At 47.5% G+C, this 22,616-nt stretch overlaps 1 protein-coding gene across 6 annotated transcripts in view; it reads right to left on the bottom strand.

Moving 5' to 3' along the window:
- Positions 1-19,916, bottom strand: part of CYSTM1 (cysteine rich transmembrane module containing 1) — a 30,937-nt gene extending 11,021 nt beyond the window's left edge. Inside the window, exons 1-3 of one of the 6 annotated variants that reach the window (XM_040602637.1) lie at positions 19,412-19,495; positions 9,796-9,942; positions 6,811-7,058 (exon numbers count right to left, since the gene is read on the bottom strand). In XM_040602637.1, the coding sequence (XP_040458571.1) occupies positions 6,811-7,039 (229 nt within the window). In that variant the 5' untranslated portion in view covers positions 7,040-7,058; positions 9,796-9,942; positions 19,412-19,495. Of the gene's footprint in view, positions 1-6,810; positions 7,063-9,795; positions 9,943-14,722; positions 14,879-19,389; positions 19,520-19,891 lie in introns of those variants that run through there. The other 5 variants (XM_040602640.1, XM_040602638.1, XM_040602641.1 and 2 more) reach the window with 5 other exon arrangements.
- Positions 19,917-22,616: the final 2,700 nt, after the last annotated feature.

The raw sequence follows: 22,616 nt of genomic DNA, 5'->3' as shown, positions 1-22,616 counted from the left end.
GAGTTTCCTCACCTGGGCACACGGCATTTATGGAGTTCAACATCTCTAAAAAGCAGGGCTACAGGCACTTGTCATAGGAGAAAAGCATGCCTTATGTAGCAAGTACTGAAGTGTCTGCAGGATGTCAACAGGCACCAGTCAGCTCTCCAAAGCACTATAAACCCTGTTACACAGGTTAGAAAGTGTACAGGAGACGCCATGTAAGAAACCAGCTTCCCCTCAGCTCCAAAGTACAGACTTCACACCCTTCAGTTTTCTTCTAGACTGCAACAGATGCAGAGACCTCTCCCAAAACTACAGAATTTGAGAACTTCCTCCAATATATATTTTTTTTTAAATCAGTGAAATCTTACTTTACTGTTAAATCAAGGAGGCATTTTCCACCAAGTCAACTACAGGGCTAAGAACAGCACATTCCTCAGCCCGAGTCTGTTTTCATTGAAAATCAGCATCAGTGCTGGATTTAAATAAGACCTGGCTTGGAAGGATTTACAGAGCAAAAACTCGGTCTTATAAGAGTTTTACAAGGGTGTTGGGTGTAACACAGGAGGGACAAATTCCAGTTTTAAAGCAAAGGGACATTGCCACATTGACTAGTCACTCAGGGTAGCAAGCCTCTCCTTGAGCCCCCTGGGGCTCAAGAACCACAATCTATGTAGCGCTTGCAGTGCAGGAAAAAGGCTTTAGACACCCAGGCTAGGTGTCCAGCTGACGAGGACTGTCCAGAACAGCAGCCTCATTTAATTTCAGCCCACTATGGAACCAGTCTTAGCCTCATTTAGCCACTTCGTCTGAAGCATGTTGTTTTCAGATACAGGACCTGATTTTGGAAACCCTTTTCTTTGCATCAGGCTTTTCTCAGATTATCCCCTCCTTAGGAGTAAAAAGCAGCAAAGGTGAGGCCAGATATCAGCCCCAGGAGAGTACTGTTTGCCAGCAAACAGCCCCCACTGTTTGTGCAGTCAGCTGACAGGAGCTAGGGACAGAGGGAGGTATGATACAGCAATCTTGGAGGAGAAAGAACACCAGGTTTTAATGCACACTACAGTATGAGAAGCAGGTAAGAGGAAAACTACCACGTGAAGTCTGTTTTTCTTTTCTGGCAGGACACCAGCCGTCTGGAATTGCAGGTCCTGAAGGTACGTGCAGTAACAGTTAAACTAAATGCTTTGACAGGTTGCTTGGAAAGGGTCAACATACAGAGGGAAACAGGAATTGTTACCTGATGCCCTCCAAATATACCTCTGCTGGAGAAGGCTCAGCACCCCATGGTTTCAGAAGCAAGAGGGTAACCACTGAAAGGTACAAGAGAGCCTAACCAGAGAGATTAGCATCCCCTCCTTTCCACACTCAGACCCAGAAAGGAAAAATCCACCCCTCTAGCAGAAGGTAATGACCGTATCTAGGTGACCCGTTTGTTCTTGCAGCTGGCCAAACATTAGGAGGCAGGCAGCATCACTGTGACTGTTCCTCTTATCAGAGCCGGCTTTGCTACAAGTAATCAACTTCCAGAAATAAGATTTCCACCCTGTGCATACAATAGGTCAAATGCAATACTGAGCTTTGTTTGCCTTGGGTTGAAAGGAAGGCTGCTGACAGAGACTGGTTCCCTTTGGCACAGCATGGAATAGCCTCATCCATTACATTGTCATGTATCAACGGGGCCAGGGAGGCGGGGGCGGTGGGGGTGGGAATTAAGTTGAGCAAATTGCTAACGTCAGCTAGGGCTTTCAAAATTAGTATGTCACTTTGTACTTTGGCTCATTCCACTTTTTAAAGCACTACATTATCAACGGTATTCCATTTCACCTCTAATTTACATAGACAAGAAAGTACTTGCCGACCAGTCATCAGATCCTGTGGTTTCCTTATGCCAGTTGATAATGAATTATCCTACAACGAAAATACTGGTGAGGAAATTAAGTATTTTCTGGAATGAGGTATTTTCTTCCTCCTAGGCAAGCCCCTGCTGCTCAAGAAGGCCCAGCTCCTTACACTGTGCTCCATGCAGGCACCACACTCCTATTGGTGTGCAGGTATCAAAAAACCAAACCAAAACCCCAAAACCATGGCCATGAGGTCTTCTGTGCCACCTCAGCAAGTCACCTAGCCTCTCTGGCTCACTGCTCCTCCACCTGGAGAAGAAATATATGCTTCAAGGCCTTTCATGCCCAACAGTGCTGTGGTAGCTAGCATGACTCTAAGGGGGTGCAAGCTTGCACACACTAGACTCCATCCACTCTAGGAGAAGGGACAAAGGACCAACAGGTGCCATTATCAGCTGCAGTCTCCCTCTTCTACAGTGCTGTAATACGTGGAAGTCATATGGCCAACACCACTAAGTCTTAACGCATGAACTGCAAGCTGATTTCTGCAATTCAGACAGTCGTCATAGCTAACTAATGCTACACAAGACAGTCTAGAGCAGAACATACTTGTCCTCCTTGTTCAGCATTGCTCTGAACTGCACCTTCCTCCAACAAGCCTTTATATATGTCCCCCTATTCAATGTCATATTGAAAAGATGACAATATCCTCCCTCTCTCACCTATTTCTGGTAGAGCCACTGCTTGCTTAACAGTAATAACTTTCTCTTTCCAGCCCAGGTGTTACCTGCCTTTGCCAAGCCTGACCCCAACAAAAGGGACCAAACTCTGCAGTCTGGGCTTACAGCTCCCACCTCCTGAGGACGCAGAGGAACAGGTACTGCGGCTGGGAAGAAGCATGGCTACAGCATGCATGCCACACACGTGGCATAACTCACATCAGTGCTGCTCAGCCTGAAGAGCCTTCAACAGCAGCTTTTGAAACAAGGTTCAGTGGTTCACAAGCTCTTCTGCAGTGTTCGTGACAAAACCAGTATTAACTTTAAGCTGTTTTCCTGTTACACCTCAGATGCAGCTTTATTTTTAATACAGAAAGTGAGCCATATGAGTTTTTTTTCTTCTCCAGGGGCCAGCTGGACAGGCTATGTCCATTGCTACTCCAGACAGGCCACAGATTGTTAGATTAAAAAACACTGTCACCATGAAATGCTACTTTACCATCAGATTTTGAGAGCTCAACAGTAATTATTTCCATCTGTGTGATCCACTCAAGACCAAAATACGATGCATAATTACCTCCATACATAAGCATACCACCTACGATCCACAACAGAAGAGCCAACTCTGCAGTTTGCCTACACATTACATTTAATGCTTTAAGTTATTTTAAGTACAGCAAATTTCTTAGTTTTCAATGTGGACACATTTGTTCAGAAATACTAATACTAATGCATTACTTGGAGCAGCTTAATTCATTAGATTAAGCTAAGTCATCTAGGAGAGAAAAACATCTGCTTGAAAAGAAAGCACCCACACAGTAGCTCTTACCAGATAACTGCTTGAAAACACCACAAGAACTGACAAGCCACATTAAATCATGCCAGACCAGCTAGGCAGACTGTAAGGACTTGATTAAATTTAGACATCATTTTTTTTATATGAGGTTCACCCACACAGCATATATATAGCATAACAGGTTTTTAAAAAATAAGCTTTTTTAGGGACAACCATTCTGTCAGACACCCCTGGAGGTCATCATTAAACAAAGTCTCATTGAAAGCTCTCTCACAAGACTTCTGTTAAAGCATCACAGAACAAAGATCAGGTTCTAGTTTGACAGACTGGCCAAAAAGGAGCAAGGATGAAAAAGGGTGTTTAACACAAGGAGAATAAAGAAAAAGGAAAAGCTTTTGCAGACAAACACCAAGTTATACCCCTACTTCATTTTACACACATTAATAAATGGTTTTGTGTGTTACATCCACTTCAGCAAACGCAATGCAAATCGGAGACTCCCAAGGTGGTTTCAGGGACCACACATGGCTACAGGAAGGCAGTTTGAAGACTTACCAGAAGATTTTGGTTTGTGGGTTAGGTGCTGCTTCTGCACAGCTGCAATTGTGTTTGCTTAGATTTAACAACAAAACTGCCTCCTGCAGTGTAAGCCTGGGATCTCGGTGAAAGACTTAGGCACTTGTCCTCTCTGATTTCCCAGCCTACTCTTTGTGCTGGTTCGCAGATTTGTGAGCAGAGCAGAGACCTGATCTGAGCAGAGCGCATTCACTGTCATCAGTTCCCTGATCCAGTCTGATATGAGATCCTTTAAGCCTCCAAGACAGCAGATCTGGCTCAAAGCCAGTCTGTCCAAAGCAGCAGACCCACTCTCTCTTCAGCTTCTGCATATCCCTTTCCGTGGCTACAAGATATCCTGCATGGGAGACCAGGAATTCTGCTCCCTGCCTCCACCCCCCCAGTACTGAGAAATGCCTGTTAGCCACACCAAAACTACGTGTGTTTCCCAGGGAAAACCCTGATTACACTTCAAGTCCACGCGGATGAGAAGCATCACCATGCTGCTGCCTTCTTCTCAAAGGCAGACCCCCGTGAAGTTTTCACTCTTCTACAGGGGAAGTGGAACTCTTGACTTGTACCCATTCAGGTTCTTATTCACTCACACCGCTTGTTTGCTGCTTATATTGGGGTCTTCTGACCAGACTGATGCCAGAATATTCCTGACATCTTACATCACCTATAAATCCAGGGATGCTTTTATATACATTGGTCCAGTAGTCCACCATTTTAGCCAAGAATACCGAAAAAAACCCAGTTCTTGAAAACGTCCTCTCCACAGTCCAGCCTGTCGAGCCACCTATGTCAAGTTTCCTTTGGATTCACTGCAGTCAAAAACTCTTGCTGGGAACTTCTCAAGTTCCAGCTTCCCAAAAAATGAGCACTTTGAAAAGACCTTTGTCACAGCACACTGCTGAGTAACATGAAGTAGTAGAGGGGCACAACTGGCAGTTATCTCAAAATGCAGCAGATGTGTACAGATCTCAGTCCTGAGCAGGCCCTAAGTGCAAGCAAACACTGTCCCAAGCCACGGCAACAACAGTAAGTGGACAATGAGCTTAATGTGCAATGGCCAAAGACAGCTTCACATAGTGGCAAAGGCCTCCAGGGAATTGTCTGGGCCCTGACAATTTTCCAAGTGATACAGCTTTGATACCCACTTTACAGCAGTAGTATCTAAAGTGCTAGTGCCTTGCATAGCTGTAAAGCACTGACTTAGGTTTGGATCTGAAGTACACGTTAGCCTCACGTCTTCCCACCCCAGGTTAATCTGCCCATGACCATGCCAGACCCAGCACATACAAATCCCGAGTCTCCTTTCCTTCCTGAGAGCAGCTCCCACCTAAAGCATAGTGCCTGGACAGCACCTCTACAGAAGTGCTTCCCACATTCCCTCCCACAGAACATCCCCTTTGGTAGCTCTTGCCACACTCTCTGCCACCCCAATGCAGTCAGAAGCTATAGGTACTTAAGACTCTTCTCAGCAGTTCAGGTCTGTTAGTGATATTCACTGCAACAGAGGAAGAGAGGCGATGATAGTTTCTCGCTTCCCAGCCTGGATGAGCATCTTTATCGCTGAATAAGCCTGAAAGAAGGCACTGGAGTTGGCATGACAGCGTGCATCCCCGTGCTGATGGTGAGAGGGTGGCTACACCCCCACGATGTATGAACAGAGATTTTACAATCAAAGCCTGTGAAACACTGACAAGAATAAACGTGGTCTCTAGGCAAGCGTCCTTACCAGCAAGGTAAAACCCCAAGATAAATCCTCCTCTTTCCAATGGGGAAAAGGACCACACCCAACCTTGCCAGGACCTCAGAGTTGCTGAGGCTGGAAGGGACCTCTGGAGATCAGATCCCCTGCTCAAGCAGGGTCAACTACAGCAGGCTGCCCAGGACCATTGCCCAGTCAAGTTTTGAGTATCTCCACAGATGGAGACTTCACAATCTCTGTTTGCAACCTGTGCCATTGTTTGATCACCCTAACAGTAGAAAAGTGTCATCCTGTGTTCAGAAGGAACCTCCCATGTTTCAGTTTGTGCTTGCTGCCTCCAGTCCTGTCATTGGACATTACTGAGAAGAAGTCCAGTTGCCTCCTCTTTATTCCAATCCATCAGGTATTTATACATATGGATATAGGCCCCCTGAGCCTTCTCCATGCTGAACAGTTCCACCTCTCTCAGCTTCTCCTCATATAAAGATGCTCTGGTCCCTTAATCACCTTATCAGCCCTCCTCTGCCAATTGGAGCCTGTCCCAAGCACTGTAATGAGCCCCAGGAGAGCTATGGGTGCCAGAGTAAACCAATGTACCATACTGAGGGGATGCAGCACACAAATGGACTAGCTAGCTGCCAAGCCAAGTTATAGCATCCTCCTTCCCTTTCCCAGAAATTTGTGTTTTTCCACAGAATATAATAGCTTCAGAAAACAGTAAAACCCAGGAATTATTCCAATGGCACTATCAGATCACTTGGACAGATATTCATGGGCTCAAGAAAACTGCTGCACATAAATTTGGTAGGAACTGTACATTTGAATATTACCAGCTTTAACCATGCAGCCTTCAGTTGAAACTTATCAACCAAAAGACAGGCAGAATTAGAGTTGTAGCAAATCTAAAGCCAGCAAAAAGCATGTATAACGATCTCAGCATAAGGATTCCCTTGAGTGATCAGCATTAAGGATGTTCAGCAGTATCTTCCAACAGCCAGAGAACTCTTAAGAGACACAACAGCAAAATAAAGCAGGAAAACAGGCTATGAACAGAATTGCTACTTCAAAGAAGTCTCCACCTCCCCCAGCCCCATTAGGGCTGGGTGCTGGTAACCATATGACTTCAAGATCAACATATACTCATGTATTTGCAAGCCAGAAAGGGTCACAGTTACATTGCACCACAGCTGCTAGGCATACCTGTGTTTTTAGGTCCATCTGCATACACTGGTCCTGGAGGCGGAGGTGCGTTTTGCCATCCATACTGGGGATAACCTTGATAACCTGGCTGGCCTGGCTGGTACGGCCCAGTAGGTCCAGGAGGATAGCCTGGGTATGGGCCAGGAGGACCACCTGGTTGCTGTGCATAGGGTGGGTAAGGGGCAGTTGGGCCCGGGCCAGGGTAGGGTGGAGGATTTTCGTAGTTCATGTAGGATGCAGAATCTGTCCTGCAGAAAACAAGGAAAACAAACAGAAGTGGTTTGCTTTTGCCTGCTTCATCCATGACCATATAATTCCCATTTCAGACTGCTCTCCAGGGGGCCCTACATTAAGTGTGAGACATAAACTTCAAAATACCTGGTCAAGTAGTGAGCTTATTCTAACCCTATCACAGGCGCAGAGACTGAACCAAAGTTGCTTCTTTAAAGTGACATGTGTTTAGCTCAGCAGCAAAGTGATTTGCTGCTTTCCAGTCATGCATCAGCTATTTGCCCTAAGAAATTTAACAGTCTTGCAACTGCAACGCAAAATCTTCTGCTTCTACTCATGATTAAATTGCTTTTAAGAGAGAGTAGCAATGATTAGTTCATGTTTCTGTCAATAATAAAAAAAGAAAAACATGCAGAAATGCAGCCTGTTCCAGACATGTTTGATAGCCTCAACAGAAGAAAGAGTGAACACAAATGTCCACTATACTTCTGCTAATCATTACAAGCATCTAGACCAGCACTCTGGAGCAAGACCATATATGAATAATTTCCTGATGACACTGTAACCCAGGACATCATGTATTCTTCCAGTAATACGCAACTGAATCATTAAGCAGCCACAAGCAATCAGGATCTTGGGCTCAATCTCATTCAAAAAGCAACATTAAAGATACCTCAGAGAGCTGATGTTCATAAAACCTATCTAATGTATTACTCGTGGTACAGCCATCAAAAGACAGGACTTGTCACAATAATGCACCTTTAATTAACCTCTAAGCAGCATGACTAAGCAAGCTATTTATTATATTAGGTTTCTGAAGCTTCTCCCTGTTTGAGAAGCAGAAGTGCCCTTAATACCATGTGTTCAGGAATCATCCTGACTGAAGTAGCTGTACTCTGCTGTTTCCTTTTACCATTGCAGGGTGCAGAATTACCATTTACCCTTTGCTGCAGACCTCCTCCCACACACCACAGGCTTCAGGGAGAAACACCTGGAGCATAATTTGTCTCCACTGAGACTCCCTGCTGCTGGCATGGAGGAGAGGCTGGCAAGCAGGCTCCTCTTTGGATGGTATTGGAAATGGCAAGCAGCTGGGCTAGACTGACCTGGATGCTCAGTACTGTGCCCCCGCTCTTGGGGATGCGGAGATTTTGAGTCGAGAGACCATTAGCACATCCAGACTGAGCTCTGGCATGACACGGATGAAAGAATTTCACCTTTGTAACCCTATAGTGAGCCCAGAGCAGTCATCTGCCAGGCAGAAGCCAAGTTAGTCAAGCCTCCGGGGCTATGTTTAGCTGCTGCAGTCCCTGACAGGGCTGAAGTGAACTTTGTTTGTTTATGGCTTGCTATTTCGTCACCTCAGAGAGTGCTGACTGTCCCTCCCCAAGGAAGGATCCCTAGGCTCTCTGCTTATTTACACGTTAATCCTGCCTGAACATCACTAGCTCAATACTCGCTCCTGTACAGGCACCACAGGGCTCTCCCCTGCACACAGCCCTGTCCCACTCCCGCAGTAACAGCCAGCCTGATCCCACATGATGCCCAGGAGAGCACTGCCGACTGGAAACAACTTCAGAGGTGCACTCCAAGGGAACAGGGCTGATGTCCCTCCCATGACAACACTGAGAAGTCCTTCAGTCACAGCAGGATGAGTCTTCCCAGGCCTTGCCTGCTTGCAGTTGTCATCCACCTGAAGTCATTCTAATGCTCCTCTTGCTGTGCAAGCCAGGCACAGTCCCAGTTAACTGCTAAGACAGTGCTGTTGCCTTTTAAATCATATTTCTGAATGTCTTTAACAAGAGTTTTAACAGTTGAAGCAACAGCAGGATTTTTTTTTTTTTTTGCATGGCCAGGCTAGCCAGACTGCTTAATTGCTCATTTTAAAAGACAAGCACAACATACATTTAACTTGCAGCTCTTTATAACTACTCTACTGCATTGCAACGCCTCTACCAAGTCTGTAGCAAGGAAATTCTCCCTTCAGAGAGCCAGTGAAAGGTAGGCAGCAAGCCCTACAACTCACTTCAATGCAACAAACTACAGAATCTGGACATAATGGATCACTAATGTTCATCAAACTCAGAAAACCATCCCAAAATAGCAGCCAAAAGCAAGTTCCAAGGGAAGAACAAGGACAGAGTGAATGTGTGTGTGTACCTACACACCATTGCCCATGTCAGGGTAACCGTTTGGTGCTCCAGCCAGATAGGGCCAAGGCAACCAGCAGACACTTGTGAACTCCCTCACAAGTTTGTTAGGCCTCCCTGAGCTGGTGTACAGCTGCAGCGCCCAATTCTAGTGTGAGGAGATCCAAAGCTCTGCTGCATGCCTTGTGGAAAACTGCCTCCTGTCCCACTGGAGTGACTGCTGGAGGTAGGAAGCAATGGTCACCCTCCTGAATTTAGGGATTCACCAAACCAGGGAGGAAGAATGTGTGAGCCTCCTGTCCCAGGCCAAAGAGCCCCAGCCCACTGTCTGCTCCTCAGGCAGGAACCAGCCTCTCCACCCAGCTCCCCCTTCTCTGAGCCCCTCCAGGTCTGCTCCAGGCTATAAGTTGGCATCCTAGATACCCATATGTGTGTATATATATATATACATACACACAAGACATTCAAAGGCAGCAAAGCACAGATCATGTTTTCTGTTCATAAACCTTTTCTTAAGAACCCCCATGGCTCAGCTTGCTTTGGTGATCATTGCCAAGCTCCAAAGAGTCACATTCATTACTCTGGTTTTCCAAAGGTCCCCTACCTAAGAGGATGGTCAGCTCAGCTCATCATTTCCAGTGAAGTTCAGTGAAGTCCAGCCTTCCTTTCCATTCCTTGATATGCATCAGTTCTTTTACCTCCATTCAGTATCATTGCCATTTTAGTGCTGTTGTCATTTTAGTGTTTAGTGCTGTTAAAAGACGTTGGAATTCTTCAGCTGGCTGTGAACTCAGATTCAGGCAGTGGATAACAAACTCAGGGTCATCACACTGCTCCCTTGCCACAAGTACTTGTTCTGGGAACCCTGGGGGCCATCCTCCACTGTCAGAGCTGGTCATTCCCTTTGGTACTCAAGCAGGGAGACTGTCCACCATCCTGTGGCTGCCTAGTTTCTGTACAAGCACCCACCATGGGACCATACTAAAAGCCCTTTGAAAGCTGGTACAACTGTTGGTGGAACCACACAGGCAGAAAAACATCTCTACAGAAAGGTCTGAGATGGATGTCAGCTGTACAAGGCTGTACCTGGTAAAACTCACAAACCACTGAAAGAGTGTGGTAAGATGAGCACCTGGCTAAAATGAACAACTGTGTGGGATGAGTAAAGAAAACTGCACATCAGCAGCTCCACAGGAAAGTGAGAAACCGGAAGGGTTTAAAAATCCCAGTCTGACAGTGACTTGAGCAAACACCAAAATGGTGGCATAGGGAACAGGAAAGAAATACCGGTGCTTTTTGTCTAACAGCTCCGTGTTAGCCAGAGTCAAAACAGTTTCTGAAGAGGAAGCAGGTTGGGAGTGGAGCTAGTAACTGAGCTTCTGCCTGTTAATGCAGCAGGGGGACTGAGAAAACTGGAGAGTCTACCAAAATCCAGACATGCCTAGGCAGAGATCACAGAAGAACAAGAGAACAGTGGAAAAGATGAAGAAAGAGACTAAGAAGGGCATATTCCACCCAGGCAAAAATTACTTTTCCCCTCAAAGTTGAGGGTAAAGTGACACAACTGAGATTAGGCAAGAAGACCGCATCCAGCAAGAACAGTTTCAGCAGCAAATGTATTGGAGATTTGAGGAATGTGAAGAGAAAACTCCTGAAGAATGTATCAATGCATTCAGCAAACCCAGGAGGTGGTTGTGGAAACTAGGACCCCCAGAGGTCCTAAGTACTACTACTAGGCAGCCCTCCCAGCTCCACCTCAGCTGTGAAGCTCAGCCTTCTCACAGTTTTCTTTGTCCCCAATTACACTCTCATGAAGAGTTTTTCCTTGTCCCCCACTTCCACTATCAGTTACTGCCACGCATAAACCCTTCCCCCTTTTTGAACTCTGTGACAATATTTAGATTTTCTTCATTCTCATGATCTCATACATGATTTTACATGCTTACTAGCCCTACCTACTCACCAGGGTATCTATTTGCAAGGCAGAGCTCTGAATCATTAAGCAAGTACTTTTCAGACATACTTGAGCTCCTAGTCAAATGTACTGGCAAGCTTTGCTGTGGGTTCTCACCCCAACTAGTGATTCCACGTAAGCTGCAACCAAGACCAACTCCTATGAGTTTGTATCAGGACTCATATCTGTGGGTTTCCCAATGAGCACCTCTCCGAGACAAAGCTCAAAAAAGCCAACGCATCAGTAAAGCCCTTTGTTTTACACGGCACTGCAGTAGGTCCATCAGGATGAGCCATTACAGCACTGCACAGTCCCACCCAATGCGAAACTTCATTTAGCAACCCAGCAAACAGATTTCCTTGACTGTCACTAAGCATTTGCCCTATCTGTTGCTGGTTAACAACTGAGAAATTACTAGGCCACCTGAAGAGAATGACAAAACGTCTTCTTATTCCTCTCCCGTTCCTGCCTCACACCCTTGTCGTCGTTGTCCCCCCCCACCTTAGTACTTTTGCTACAAGGTAAGTTCATTAATATATCATTAGGTTTCCTTAAGCTATCTTCAAACTCATTTGTTCCACACTGCTGAGCAAACACCATTTCCCCTACTCTAACAGAAAGATTTTATTTCTAAATAAGCAGCTTACCATACCTCCAAAGGCTGCACCGTCTCCCATAACGTATGCAAAAAGGAAATCACTGGAGTATACACACAACTTATCTTAGAGAACTGCAGAGTGGTCAGGGTTGGAAGGCGCCTCGAGACCATCCAGTCCAACCCCCTGCTAAAGCAGGTTTGTCTAGAGCAGGTTGCACACTTGTGCCCAGGCAGATTTTGAACGTCTGCAGAGAGGCAAACCCCACAGCCTCTCTGGGCACCCTGTTCCAGTGCCCCGTCACCTTCAAAGATGTTTTTCCTCACATTCTGATGGAACTTCCTGTGCTGCAGTTTGTGCCTGCTGCCCCTTGTCCTGTCACTGGGCACCACTGGAAAGAGCCTGGTCCCATCCTCTTGACACTTGCCCTTAAGATATTTGTAAACATTGATAAGGTCCCCTCTCTGTCTTCTCTTTTTTCATATGTATTCCCTATAGAAAATACATATGGCACTATATGTGCCTGTATATATATAGACACACACAGAGACATCAATACATAAGAACCACCAGGAAGTCCCTCTACATCTGTAACCTCTTTGAGTACGGCTTAGCAAAAGGGGCAAGTACAGACCTATGATGCTTTGTATACACTACACTTTGTATTTAACCTGTCCATTTTGGCAATCAGTACGTGTTAGAGAAACAAATTTAATTACTAAGCTTTGAAAATACCTACTTCTTTCTGACTGCTTTAAACTTACTGCCTCACACAGAACTAGTCATTCACTGCTCCTGACCCTCCTCTTCCAGCACACTCTTGAATTTATGATGTTTTTTTCTTCAGGCAAACCTCCCGTGCTGAGGACTCTCTGCTTCTGCGAAGCCTGTTCTATTCCTTGGTCATTCTTGCCACCCATTGCTGTGCCTTTAATTTTACCATTTGTCTGAGAGGGAGCAAGCAGGCTGCGTGAAGCTCTGCTGCACAGTGCTACTGCAGTCACCTGCTTTCTGTCCCTTTCCTAGCCCACTCCCAGGACAGGTCTTGCCTTACATCAAGCCAAAACAGAACTCAAGCTGTTCCAAGTACTAACTGTAGCTACAAGATCCTTCTGAGTGGGAATAGCTCATGTAGAGTGCTGCACATGTACAGCTAGGACCATCATCCTTCTCACACACACTGTTCACCGAAGTACCGAAACACAGTCTCTTCCACCATTTCACTGACCACGTATGACTCTTCCACAGGTCTCTGAAAACAGCCTTAAGTTTCAACCTGGGAAAGCCTCATCATCCGCAAGCTGATGCCCATTTACCTCTTTTTACAAATCTTTTTACATGATGGATTATGAAGCAAGTGAGATCTACCTTTATCCCATCTATGCTTAGGAATCACTGGGAAGGATCCCTCACCCCCACTCTGCCCCGAACTAGGGGAAAAAAATAATTGGTAGCCTCATGTAGGTATGCCACCACCATCTTACTTCACAAGAGCAGCCCTGCAGAGCACAGCATGAGGGCCTGAACACGTAGGCTTTTTGGTCAGAAGATAACATGATGCAGGAAAACAACCAAGAATGAAGAGAACAAGGGAAATTTCGCACAATAGAAGGAACGCTCTTGAGGGGTTCCCAAACAAAGAGCCTTCACACCCTGCCAAGAAGACCCAGTTTCACCCTTTTCCTCTCCTTCAAAAAGCCACTTATAAGGCTCATGCTCTCAAGCATCTCTTCCGAGGTCAGCATAATTCTGGCCTTCAAAGTGACTGGAGACCAGTATGAATCTGCTTCTACCTGTTGGCACTGACAACACCTTGTTATCTTGGCAAAATTGAAAAGCGCATGCAGAGAACAACCACCTGCATTTTTCCACAGCAGGTGTTCACAGCTGCTAATCCACCTGCAAAAAAATACCAAGCCCTACAGACAGCTGCCTGCAAGTCAAATCTTTCAAATGCAATCTCCTATGCAAGTGAATCAATTAAAATAAAAAGCTGTGTATGTGAGGGGGAGATGACAATCTAATCTGGGTACTGAAACTGGGTTAAATACCTTCTGTTGCATAGGGAACAGTGCAAGAAATAGTCCTCTGAAACAAATGGGGCATTAATAAACTAAAAAACCCAAAGCAGACTAGCGGTCTGGAACACCTAGACAATCTACACACACCCACACCCCAACCCCACCCCCAACAATTAACAGATTTTAGGAATTTAACAGCAAGAAGTTGTTTGCTTTATGGATAGCTGAACAAGTACTACACCTCATACATTGCTCTGGTCAGGAGGAATCACATTTTGGGCATGTCAGATAGTGATTCAGCTGGCCTTTGCACAGATGGAGGGCATGGTGAGAGGCACAGATCCTGAGAAGGGCAACCAGGACACCCTGATGTAACCCACCCCTTCCAATGCCTGCAGCGCTAAGAAGCTGTTTTCCAATACAGAGCTCTAATGGAAAGTACATTTAACATCAACAATCCAGCTCCTGGCAACCAGCCTAGCATTTAAATTGCATTTCATATGAACAGTATCCAAATGAAAAAGAGCACAAGTGGCTTTTTAAGTGGCCCTGGTTCTGTGTTTCCCTCTTACTGGCTTCTTTGCAAATTCCATTTAGTGACTGCATGAAAGGTACATTAAGAATGAATTACAAGAGATTCCATTCTTGCTCAGCTCACTTCCAGGAAAAGCTTCCTCCCAGGTTTTCCCACCCACTTCACCAGAGTGGTCATCAACAACATCATCAACCCAGAGTAATGACTGAAAGGGAGCTGCACAAGATCTGCACCCATCTTTTATGATAAAAGCTGCTCAAAACTGGTTTACTTCCCCAAATGCAGGTCTAGGCAGAAGTGAAAAGCTCAGCTTTGTGCTGTCAAAGGAAAAGCTAGAAAACATTACTTTGTTCAAACCCATTTCCTTAAGGGGTGTCTGGGGCTACAGGATACTCCAGTCATTAGGAAGAGGTCCATTTCCTCACCTTCGTTCAAGAGCTGCCAGACCACAAAAAACTCAGCTGCTGTTATGAGTGGCTGAACCCACAACATCAGGCAGCTCCATCGAGTGAGCAGCACTGGTTTGGATGAACAAACATTTAACCTTCTGAGCTCCTGAGCCAGGTATTCACTCCTCCCAGTACCCTCCAGAGGTCTGAAGTCCACCAGCCTGTGCAAACGGAGAGCACACCTGAACATGCGAGGCTGACACTTGTGTCCCTACAAGCTGTCCCACCCCTGCAGTCCCATCATCTGTCCTGCCTTCTTGGCAAAACCATGATTGATATGCATGTTTCCAGGCAATTTTGGTTTCAAAACCCAGGGTTTTGATCAGCTCTAAAGGACCTGTAGTCACATTGACAGTATTTGCCTCAGATGCAATGTCCTTTGTAGGGCTTTGCAGTCACAGGATCCATTCTTGCCACCGTCTCCACAGGACTCTAACAATACAGCCTCACGCCCACACAGGTTTGAATGCTGGGATTTTCCTTCTGCAGACAAGCTTCAATGTCTCATCACTTGTTACGAATATACAAAACCTCTTCAGAAATACTACTCGCAACTTACTGCCTAGTTTTCCTGCTTGCAGTATGCTGTTCACTGTCCACCTACATGTTCTGCATGGCAGAAGAAAAGTATGAAGCTGAAACAGCTGTGTAGTTCCCACAATAAAAGTGTTAGTGAGAAAGAAATAATATTCAAATCCAACGCTCTGCTACTGTTATTACATGAACTGCACCTTAAGGGGAAAAAAATTCACATTTTTCAGACATCTGCTGAAAGGTTTTAAGAACATGCGCTTTAACACCAGAGACTAACAACTACAATGCTGGCAAGTACCACAACACAGCCCCTCCACTGTTACAAGCCAACACGCTTGTTGCTGACACACCAGGTGACTCTGCCCCGTTACGAAGCGCTTGTGGCAAACAGAGCAAAAAACCAAAGCCCTTTTACACAGAAATCACTGCAGATATGGGCATTAACATCTTGATTTCAGGTTTTGAATGCTTTTGCATGTGCTGCTCTTGTTGAAGTATTTGTATGAAGTGCCACATTAGGTATCTCCAGACATACATAAATATATTTTACTTTTAAGAGTATGCATCAAGACAGTTTCAAGATGCAAATACCAAAACAAAAAAAAAATCAATGAAACCATCTGATTGTCAAGTTAAACTAGACCCTGCAAATAATAGTTAAAATAAAGAAGCTTTGTTGGTCCAACTGAGGACAGAATGTGAAACAAACAGTATGCATGGGAAGACAATTAATAAGCACAGATAATACATTCACATGTGTTATTCAGATGGTGTTCTGGCAGCATCCCAGCAATGAAACAGCAGTAATCTTTCACAATAACCTCCCCAGCTCTGATACACTAATGGATTTAGCGGAAGATACTACCCGGACTGCATGATGATTTTCTACTAATCTCAAGTGGGAAACCCACTGAAGGGCAGCATACAGCTTCTAACACACAGTAAAGTCAGTGTACGCAGACAGAAATACATGCATTTTCTACAGCTAAGATCTCATTACTCAGATTTTTGTGACAGGCTGGAAAGCAGAATGAGACAACTTTTTTTCCTCATGTTTTCTCACTTCTGCTTTTCCACATCCTACATGCAGCTGTAACATGATGCTCTGCTGTAGGACATAGGCAAAAGTCCTCTTGGCTGCCTGTCACAGAGCACAAGCAAGTACCTCTGATACCAGTTGTAATGAAACCAAGAAAGCCTCTGCCTTACTCTGTCAGAGGCTGAAATACTATTACAGTTCAGGGCATTGCCCTCAATAGCTGGTAAGACCTCAACAATACATTGTAACGCTAGCGTGGAAATACATCTTTCTGATATGCAAGTGAAAGAAACAGCAGCTTTTGTTTAGTGGTGGCGGTGCCTGGTGTAAGGAATACAACAGATCAGAGGTTTCCAAATAGGTGCATTCCCCAAAGGCTCCCGGGACCCTGGTGGGCTGTGGGCAGACGGTACAGCACAGCTCCATCTCCAAGAAAGCAGTGCGGTGGCAAAGGCAGCAGGAATACACATGTAACCGGGTCCCGGCTGGGAAATGCTCCCTAGGATATGGCTGCGGAGGCCAGCACAGCACGGTGTGAGACCAAGCACTCCATCCCAAAGTCTGAGGAAGGCAACCTCTCCCGGGGTGAGCAGCCTCAGAAGCATCCACGCTGCCTTGTGGGAAGTCAAGATGCAGCTGGCAGGATGCCAGACCTGGCAATACTGGCCATCCGTTTGAACGACTTGGGTTTCTTGCTATCTTCCCCTATTCCCAAAAATGACAGTGTGCTATTTTCTACTTATTGAGCCATATAGTTTCAGTTCAGAAACAGGAAGCTGAGAAAGACACAATACACAACTGAGAGAGCAGAGAGTAGAAAACATCAATATTGAAGGCAGGCATTCAAACCCTGCTCATTCAAGTCTTCAACTCCCACTAGAAGTTTTCACCACCCCCATCTAAGCCTACAGCTTACAAGGAGATCACAAACAGGTAACAGGAGAAATGGAGACCTGTCTGTTGAAAATCCAGAGTTACACAAGCTTGCTCTGCCCTCCTAGAAAAAACTAAGTAACATATTAATCTGATCATGCACAGAACTACCCTGAAAACAGTTACCATAGCCACAGCCCTCTAGGTCACTCTCCAGCATCCCAGCAAAACGCTGAGTATGAACATCGCTGCTTATGCTTACAGCAACACCTGGTTTTTTGAGCAACAAGCCACTGCCAGTTTTAGATATGGACCTGGAGGGACACATGGCAGCAAAACACCAGCGCCCTCTCCTCTAACTGACACCAGGGTACCACCTTGCAGGGTCTGCTCAGCCCATGTCGGAGCCCCCCACCCTGTCAGAGCCACTCGTTTACAGCACATTCTCTTCAGCCTCTGCAGTGAGGACACCCACCAGCCTCTGCAGGTTATCAGTTACTGCTCTCAAACAGTTAGGGGAATGAAAAATCAGTATTTTAACAAAGACGGCCTCTATAGCACATGAGTAAGAGGCAGAGTGTAAGAGACTTAGTGCTGAAGAAGCTTCAGTACTTGGTAAAACACTATTCTGTCCAGTGCAGAGGATTATTATCCAACACACACGTCAATTCCTGACTACCCTGAAAAAGCACTGAAATACGATCACCAAAGCGTCAAAATGACAAAAGTCTCAGCATTTTCTGGCTCCATCTCAATCTATCTGATACAGCAATAGTATTCTTATCAATCTATTTTTCTAGGAAGAGTCCATCTTTTTATTAAAGCAACTGATGCAGTTGAAAGAAAAACACCCATTTTCTGGCACAGAAGCACTTCCCGCACCTTATCTCTTGTCACTACATTTACCACAGCACAAAGGAGGAGGCACCTCTCTTTACAGTCATTTTAACTCACCCACACTTACTACCTTACCAAAACTTACTCTCTTTGGACAGTCAGGTTGAACCTACTCAGACAGATCTCACAGTAAAGGTGAAAGCACCAAAAGCAAAAAGCACTTTTATTCCCTGCACACACTCCCCCCCCCCCTGCCCCCCTCACCCCCCCTCCCCACCCTTCAGACAGAGCTAAACACGAGTCTGGGATGACTGGGACAAATCTTGCAGCTGCCCTGGACTGAGAGGGTGTTATCAGAAGGGGTCTACCAGTTCCCTGTGGGAGAGGAAAGGAGGCAAGTGCTCTCCTTATTCTCCTATTTCACCATGACATTTAATTCACCATGACATTTAATTATCCAAATGAGGTCTCCAACAGCTACAGGAACAGGAAATATAAATCCAGGACAACCACAATGGCTTTTAAACACGCAATGCAGTGTTATAATTTTTACTCAGAGGGTGCTAGCATACCTCTTGCCCTACACTAAATAAGCCCATTAGTATTAAACAAGCCCTTCTGCTCTCAGCACAGAAGCCTTCCTCTTCTCCCCCCATACTCCATAAACAACTGCAGCCCGGCAGCACTGATCTTTCCCTCTGATGCATGGGGCTAGACTGTAAAGCCCCACAGCACCTCACAGGCACCTTGCTCCACACAATGAAAGCCTGAAAGAGGTTACAGCGACTTTCTGATAACAAACGCATCGTTAGAGCTAGCAGACCGGGAGAGCCACCCCAAGGCCAGCAGCACCACGGCCCAGGCCTGACTGGGGCACTTCAGTGGCAACCCACTCCCCCACGCCACAGCATCTACCCGGGCCGATGCCTCGGGGACCCCTGCCACCAGGGCAGCCACCACACAGCGGTGGGACAGCTCCCCTTCTTCACTCCGAGATGTCCTCCTCCTCGTCCTCCTCAGAACAGCAACCCGGACCAGCACGCTCCCCGTAGCAAGAGCCCCACGCCCATGCCCCAGTCCCTCTGCCCCCAGCTCCCGGGCTCCCTCCCACCCGCACAGGGCCCTCCGCGATCACCAGCCCTCACCGCACAGCAGGGGCAGCCCCGACACACGCTGGGGCACGGGCTGCTGCTGGCCCCACACCAGCTCCCACAGCCCCTCCGCACGCCCCCGGGGGGGCTGCCACCCCCGCACCCAGCCCCTCACGCACCCCCACAGGGCTTCCAGCCCCACACCCGGCTCTGCCGGCCCCTCAAGGCCGCCCCCCACGCAGGAACGCTCCCCCTTCAGGGACGCCCACCCCCAGAGACACCCCCCGGTACCGCACGCACTGCCCGCCGCCCGCCGCCGCCGCCGCCGCCTGCTGCTGCGCACTGCGCGGCGCGTGGTGACGTCAGACAGCGGGGGCGGGGCCCGGCACGGAGGGAGGGGAACGAGGAGGGGGCGGGCACGTCACGAGCCGCGGGCCCCCCTCGGGGGGCGTGGCCAGGCGGGGTCGGGGGTGTGGCCCGGCACCGCCGCCCTCACCCGCCCGGTCGCAGGCACGCCGTGAGCCGCGTGCGGTGGGAGCCCGCCCGGCCGGGGATCGCAGCCCCTCCGCGGGCCCGTTCGCGGGGGGCACTCGGGGCGGGCTCGTGGGTCCGCGGGGCGCCCCGTCGCCTCCCGTTGGCCCCGGGAAGGACCGGAGGGGCAGCCTTGCCCCCGCCCCGGGGCCGGAAAGGCTCCGCTCGCTCGCGCTGCCCGGACGAGATGGGTGCGGGGTGCAGGTCGGAGTGTCGCGTTACCCGCGCCCCGCACGTGACCTATGGCTCGGTGGTGGCCGCTGGCTGCGGCGCTGTTGTCGCCACCGGCCGAGTGACGTCAGTGCCCGGCAGGCGCGCCAGAGCTGGGGCTGCGGCCGGGGATGGCGGTGGTCTGCGGGGAGCCGAGGGGCTGATCCTGCTCCTGTGCTGCCATGCCTGCCCAAATCGCCTTCTGTTTCCCCTTCCTGGTTAGTAGATCTAAGCAGGCTAGTGTGACACAGGGTCGTTGATGAGGCTCAGCCAGGAAGAAATTATTCAGTTATGTGACATGCTGTACTCTTGGGCAAGAGAAAAACACGGTACACAGCTACTGCTGCTCTGCGTGGAGGACCCAGTGCCCTAAGAGCATTGGGAATGAAACCTGGCTGGCAGGAGGTGTAGGAGACATCAGAGAGCCCTTCCCAGGCTGCTCTGGCACAGCCTGTGGACCCGCAGTCACAGGGCATGAATCACTAACCCACCCTTCCCCAGTCACACTGCCCTCCTCACGCCTGGCAGAGCCCCCCAGGAGGCAGCTTAGGTTGCAAAATGGGAGAAAACTAATGGAACAAAACAAAAAACCACTATGGATCATTTTGTGCCACACCAGTGAGTCCAACAGACTCATGCAAAGGGTGTAAGGAACAGGAGAGCTGGTGCAGAGAGGCTGAGGGAAGTGCTGCACATGTGGGTACAAGGAGGGGCTGCCGCTCCACTGCCCGAGGAAGCTGCACACCAGTTCCCTCACAGGCAGCTTTCTTTGCCCTGTGATATTATTTACATATGCATTTGTAAATTATACTGCCTGGTCAGGTACCTTGCAGCAGACACAGCTTGCATTGTTCCGCTAAACTTGTCTTGGTCCTTTACTCCAGTGCCAGTGGGCACATGCTGTTTTCTTGTTAACCATTAGCCGAGAAAGCAGCTTGAAAAACATGGCTTAGCTTCATTAAAATCTTAAAATGACTCTTGATGCTTAAATCTCCTTATTACCCAGTTTGCATGTACTTTAAATATTAATGAAATCCAGGCTTTATCGCTCTTATCACCCCTCCAACAGGAATTATATATTAATTTCTGGGTGCAGTTGTCTTTTCTGTACCCTGGAAATGAGGCTGTGATGTAACACCGTACAATAAATTGTGATTTAGCTCCTACAAAGAGAAGCCAAGGCAGCTTTCCACCAGGATGAGAAGAGATGTATCTCCCACTCAGCCAGGACACGTGGAGTTCACCCAGTTTCCCTCAGGTGTGTTAGCACATCCCAGAAGTTAGCTGAAAGGTCATGGGAGCATCCTGGAGGTGTTACAAATGTAGAACTGATGGGTTCACATGGGGTCCCACACAGGTTTCAGAATGCACTTGCCTGTGAGTGTGATGGGGCCAGTATTGAGTTGCCACCAAGGGCAAGAAACTCCTGAGATACACTAATGTGATCATTTGAAAATGTCGTCTGAGATGCTGGAAGACAGACTGGCTTTTGCACGTACGAAACCAGTCCCCTTTGCACCTTTCTTTTACCAGTGATTTTCTCCCTTGCTTCCTCCTGTTCCCTAATATGACTTAACATTATTAGCAAACATGGGAAAGGAGGTGTAAATCCTGTTTACTGGGAAACCTGTGCTGCCTGGAAACTCTGGTTTAGCAACATTTATCTCCCCTAACCCTCCACATGCCTGGCAAATTCAGTGGCTCTGTAATCACAGCCTTTGTCTTTGGTGTTTACTTTTCTTCACTCTGCCTGAAAGATACAAGCCGGAGGGAAGGACTTGACCTTGCAGAGGACGAATGCAGAAGCTGGACCTACACAGCACGGTCAAGATGTGGAGAAGAGCTGAACTGTAAGGGGAAGAGTAGAGTGCAAGACCATTGCCTAGGAGGCTTGCCACAGTTGCTTCCTCCATTCTTGCCTTCTTTCACACATCTTTCAACACAGTCATTTGGTTAAACCTGTTGCAAAAGCCTTGTGAAACACCCCACTGTCATGTAAGACTACAGGTTGCAGGCAGGGCAGCTTTGCTAGCTATTGGTTTTGTCAGAGGTGTCTGTGGGTCAGAAGGGATCATGAAGGAGGCATCCTCGTCCTTTTCTCCGTGGCAGTGCCAGCTGCAGAGATCCTGGTCCATCCCCACACTGCCACCAGCCTGCATGTTTGTTCCTACCACATGCCAGTGCCTCTGCACAAAAATACCCTTTAGGACCTTGTGGGCAGATCCAGGATTGAATAGAATACCTCAAAGTGAAAATGCTGCCTGGGAGGATAAAGTCAGTGGACCTACCTTGATCCCAAGGCCTGCCTGGATCCAAGGTCTTTCTTACCCATCACCTGTACTATCAGGAAATTTTTCTGACTTGCTTGATGAAAATTAGCAGTTTAAAAGTTAAGGTCCATACTTTCTTATAGGGACACAGATGGCTTTAGAAGAAGGTATTTGTCTGCCCTGCCAGGAGCTGTGCCTGGGTGTTTGATCCAAATCAAATGGGTGCTGCTGGATCTGGAATTGGATGGGGCTGGTCCTCCTCGTGGCAAACCATGGTCCTTTGAGCAGAGAAGCAGCAGCAAGCCAGGCTGCAAAACCCACATGTGAAGTGGGTCGCTTCCTTGCTGGCTGGTCCAGCCTAAGTCACACCCTCCTGGCGTGATGCTGTTGAACAGATACCATGTCCCTTCATGTCTTGCCAGCCTCATCTGGGTGAATCTAAGATGTGTACTCTAAAAACTGGCTCTGTGACAGATGTAGTGTTT

This window comes from Falco naumanni, chromosome 8 (assembly GCF_017639655.2).
Source record: "Falco naumanni isolate bFalNau1 chromosome 8, bFalNau1.pat, whole genome shotgun sequence".
Taxonomy (NCBI): Eukaryota; Metazoa; Chordata; class Aves; order Falconiformes; family Falconidae; genus Falco; species Falco naumanni.
This window is presented reverse-complemented; position numbering and strand designations above follow the sequence as displayed.